The sequence below is a fragment of the Ixodes scapularis genome, unplaced genomic scaffold, assembly GCF_016920785.2.
Source record: "Ixodes scapularis isolate PalLabHiFi unplaced genomic scaffold, ASM1692078v2 PGA_scaffold9__187_contigs__length_104089568, whole genome shotgun sequence".
Classification (NCBI taxonomy): domain Eukaryota; kingdom Metazoa; phylum Arthropoda; class Arachnida; order Ixodida; family Ixodidae; genus Ixodes; species Ixodes scapularis.
This window is the reverse complement of record NW_024609884.1, coordinates 91,452,431-91,457,093: the sequence shown is the minus strand read 5'-3', so window position 1 is coordinate 91,457,093 and position 4,663 is coordinate 91,452,431. Positions and strand designations below refer to the sequence as shown.

Genomic DNA, 4,663 nt, shown 5'->3' with positions numbered 1-4,663 from the left:
CTTTCTTGTTTTGAAACCAAGGTGCTTACGAAAGCATTTTAGGGAAACCGTCGTGCTGCGTCGTTTCTGGAACTCCAATTTCAAAGCCCCGTATGTTCAACAGCGGCCATTGAGGCCATCTCTTCGTTTTGAGGTACCCCGTATTCGAACTCGCTATGGTGAGCGTGTGAGAGAGTATTATGTGCCGCATGTATTTAACCGCCTACCAGAATCAATGCTCCTTATAACGTCCCGAAAAAAACTTCGGAATGCATTACGCAACTTAGAGGAATAAAGTCAAATTTTAAAGTGCAATGTTTTTTTTTGTTTTTTTTACCATTGCGGTTGCAGTGTGTCCAAGGTGTTTGTTGGGTGTGTGTATCTTTTTGGTTTGTGTTAAGCCGGACTGAGGTTTCAGGAGAACGAGAACTAGATTGTAAATTGCTTTTCAATTAATGTTCTTTTTTATCTAATCTATATGATTTCGTCACCTGCCGAGTCAGGTACACAATCCCTTGAGGCTTATTCCGGCTCGCTATTGTATTTTGAAAAATGATTGTTCTATCGATAAAGCTATGTTCTATGCTCTATGTTCTATCTCCCTTTCCGTATCGTCACAAAATTGTGCGTCGCGCTGAGTTTTGAAATGAAATTTGTTTCAGAAAATTCGGACGCGAAGCAATCTTTTCCAGCTCTTCCTTTGCAGCAGGATAAGAAAGCTGTAGTCCCGTCATGATGCGGCTGCAGCCCCAGACCCCATGGGCTGTCAAGGTTGTTCGCCCCCAGAAATTTGAAATATGTTAGTCCATTTTATTTAAGGCAGCTCAGGCCAAGAGTAGAAGGATCACTCAAATTGGCTTCTGGCACTTAAGCGTTCTTGTTCCCTTCCCTTCTTTTTCAACAAGTTAAGTTCCCTAAAGTTCTCGTTGCTAGACAAGCTTGTGTTTGTGACCTTGTTTTACAAGAGGGTGCCAAAGCAACAGAACGTTACGCGTCTTCCATGCCTCTTGTCGGAAGGTGCACAGCTGTCGACGATGCGCTCCCGTTGAAGTTTCTTCTAAATGAAACTCGATGGGAGGGCGGCCATAGAGCTCTCTTTTCTACCAGTTCCGCCTCGGCGTGTGTTACGAACAATGGTGGGCCGTAAGTGCAGCACGGGTTGCCAAAGACTACAACGAGTAACACATATGGTACATACTTTTGTCAACTTTCTAGCGAAGTTTTAAGTAGAGACACTAGAACACGAAGTTAAAATGAAAATGCTACTACACCTCCCTGACCATGAGTTTATAACCACTAACGGGCGTTTCAAGGAGATGGTCCTTAAAGGGCAACTCCGGCCAAAACTGAAAATGAAATAAATTACTGGTATCGCTGTAGTGACACAAAATACGACTCCTGCCAAAATATTACGTCCGTAGGACGCCGCATTCTCAACTAATGCCGATAACAAAAATGCGACCCGCCGCGAGCCGCTGCTCCTTAGCGGGCGGCCAGCGGGTTGCCGATCGCTAAATCAACATTGGGCCGTGACGTCCGTGTCGTCCTCTTTTTTTTCCTCCGGTGCGGGCGTTGCGCGGAGTGCGCTTCTTTGAGCCGCTACCACCGCTACTTCGGCTTGTGATTGGCGTGTTTAGCCGCTGCTTTTATCTGTAGCCCGTGTTGCTTCCGTATAGCCTTTTGTTTATTTGCTTGTGAGGATTTTAACACTCGTTTTAGCGAGCAACTCGGTGCGCCCAAGACTGCCCAGCTGTTCCTCGAAAAATGCCGAGTGCAACTTGTAGCGCTGTGGGCTGCTCAAACAACCCTCTGCACAACACGGAGGTGCTTTTTCCCAAGTGTCCGACGGACCGGAAATTGGAGAAGGTGGGTGTAGTGTCCTGAGGACACGAAGAAAGGGTCGACTAGTCCATTCGAACGTTGAACGAAAAACCGTTTTTAATGCGAGTCATAGGTTGCCAGATCACGTTATGGTATGTACAGTGTTGCCAACATAAAAGCAGAACACAACATCATCCCCCCCTGAAAAACGAAACAACTAAGCAAAAAATGGCTAATTTATATGAAAGTCCTGCAGACGGGAGGGACGCCGTCGTTCTCTTGTCGACGGTCCTCTGCAAGGTCCGTCCGACCACGTCGTTCCTCGAGCCTGTGTAGGCGCCGCAGAATCTTCCAGTCGAAGTCCAACAACAGGGCATTCATCTTGTGACACTTGTACCGGCGATGTCAAAACTTCCCGACGTTGTTCTTCAATGGAATCTGGTCCAATCGTAATTTGTATTGGCGTCTCCGAAGCTGCTAGGCGATGTTCGTCAACCAAGTCTGCGCCTCCAGAAACTTGACATGGTGTTGCCAAAGCTTCGCGATTCTCCCCAACGGAGTATTCGCCTTGGTTGTCCGAGACGGTTCTCCTGGCTGACTGCTCTTGATCTCCAGGAACGGGTAGCAAGTGTAGCAACCGTTTGCTTCTTTCCGTGACGCACTCCTCAGGCACAGCCACCAGCTTGGAGGCATTCCAGCTGCGTCCGTCTTCCAAGCGGAAAGTGCCTGGACCCACCTGTTTTTGTATTTTCAGTGGTCGGGAATATGATAGCTCACCCTTACCGCCATTTGTGGGTTTACGAACCCGTACGAAATCTCCCTCTTTGAATTTTGGAGTTTTGGCACTTCTTTTTGCATCTGTATACTCCTTCGTCGAGCGCTGCTTGCTTTGGACACGAGCTCGTAACTGTTCCATTGCCGTGGCTGGCTCCTGGAAGAAGTTCTTTGACGGAAGGCCCATGATGTCAAGTCGGGTCCTTGGTTGACGACCGTGGAGGAGCTGAGCAGGAGACACTCCTGTGGTTGAGTGTGGGGTAGACCGATATACGCCCAAGTAGTCCACGACGGCTTCTTTAAGCGGTCGTCCTTCCAAAACTGCAACTTGAATAAAGTCCTTGAGACTCCTGTTGAATCGTTCGACCAACCCATTGGCCTGTGGGTAGTATACCGACGAGACACAGTGCTTGATTCCTCTTTGGTTCAGGAAGTCTTCAAAAAGCTTTGACTTGAACTGTGGCCCGTTGTCTGTTACGAGTTCTTCCGGATAGCCCTCCCGACTGAACACGCCCCGCAAGAAATCTATCACCGCTTGTGACGTAACTGTATTTGCAAAACAAACTTCCGGCCACTTGGAATGGTAGTCCACAAGGGTGACGACAAACTTAGGACCTGCGGTGGTCAGGTTCAGCGGGCCCACGATGTCCATAGCCAGCTTCTGCCAGGGCTTTTCCGGGAGAGTAACTGGACGTAGTGGTGCCACGACCGGTTTGGCTGACTTGTCGGCTGATTGGCACACGTGACAACTTCGCACGGCACACTCCACCTGCCTGTCCATCCGGGGCCACCAGAACTTGTCTCGAAGTCTTTGTTTGGTTTTCACGATGCCAGGGTGTGCCTCGTGTGCAAAAGAAACCAAGTCCGAGGTCAGCGAATCCGGCACAACAACTTTGTCTTCCCTGAAGACTATGCCATCCACCATAGACAATTCTTCCCTAAGCTGGAAGAAAGGCATCAGCTCCTGAGTGAGCATCCTCTTTGCCGGCCATCCTTTCTCAAGGTACTTGGTCACTAGCTGTAGGGTAGAATCCTTGGCCGTTGCGACTTGCACTTGATCCTTGGTGATGCAAGATGACACTAAAGACACAACTTCTTCCTCCATCTCTGGCTCTGCTGCTGCCACCAAAGGTAGTCGGGACAGCGCATCTGCGACAGCATTGTCGCTGCCTCTCTGATAGACGATGTCAAAATTGTAGTAAAGAAGTCTCGCTGACCACCTTGCAATTCGTAGTGGCCTCCTGCCGGAACCTCTGGACGATAACAGAGTCACAAGCGCCTGGTGATCCGTTCTAAGTAGGAACCTTCGGCCCCAGAGGTAGATGTGCCAATGTTCACAAGCAAACAAACACGCCAACGCCTCCTTTTCCCCAGCAGAGTACCTCCGCTCGGTAGAAGTCAGTGACCTGGATGCAAAGGCCACAGTGTGTAGCTCTTGCCCAGCTTGTTGCTGAAGGACAGCTCCAAGGCCAGTGTCTGATGCATCGGTAGTCACAACTACTGGAAGGTTAGGGTCGAACATCTTGATGACGGGACCCGACGACAGAACCTCTTTGATCTTCTCAAAGCTTCTCTGCGATGCGTCATCCCAAGTGAATGCCTGGCTCTGACGCAGAAGTTTCCTGAGAGGCTCGACCACATCAGAATAGTGTGGGACAAAACGGGAGTAGTAGCCTGCGAGTCCCAGAAATGACCGCAACGCCGAGACGTCCTTCGGTACTGGTGCTTGAACGATGGCCTCCACCTTCGAATGCAGAGGAGCGAGGCCCTCCTTGCCCACCACGTGTCCGAGGAAAGAAAGGTGGTCTACGTCGAACACGCCCTTGTCATTCAGTTGGAGTCCAGCCTCGGAAATGCGCCTCAGGACACGTCTCAGGTTTTCTTGGTGCTCGCTGGTCGTCCTCCCCCACACAATGACATCGTCAATGTAACAGAGAACCCCACTGCATCCTTTCAGGATGAGCGACATCATCTTTTGGAAGGCAGCCGGCGCTGATGCAAGTCCGAAACAGACACGCTTGAACTTAAACAGACCATCGTGGGTGACGAAAGTTGTTAACTCGCGGCTGTCGGGCGTCAGTTCGACCTG

At 49.9% G+C, this 4,663-nt stretch overlaps 1 protein-coding gene across 1 annotated transcript; it reads right to left on the bottom strand.

The window, feature by feature from the left end:
• Positions 1-2,032: 2,032 nt before the first annotated feature.
• Positions 2,033-3,571, bottom strand: LOC120835996 (uncharacterized protein K02A2.6-like). The gene has a single exon (XM_040218239.3). The coding sequence runs from the start codon at positions 3,548-3,550 to the stop codon at positions 2,033-2,035; it is 1,518 nt and encodes a 505-aa protein (XP_040074173.1). The 5' UTR covers positions 3,551-3,571.
• Between the last annotated feature and the right edge of the window lie 1,092 nt (positions 3,572-4,663).

Coding starts and splice junctions, on each gene's coding strand:
- LOC120835996 (XM_040218239.3), bottom strand. CDS start 3,550: ATGCTCACTCAGGAGCTGATGCCTTTCTTCCAGCTTAGGGAAGAATTG.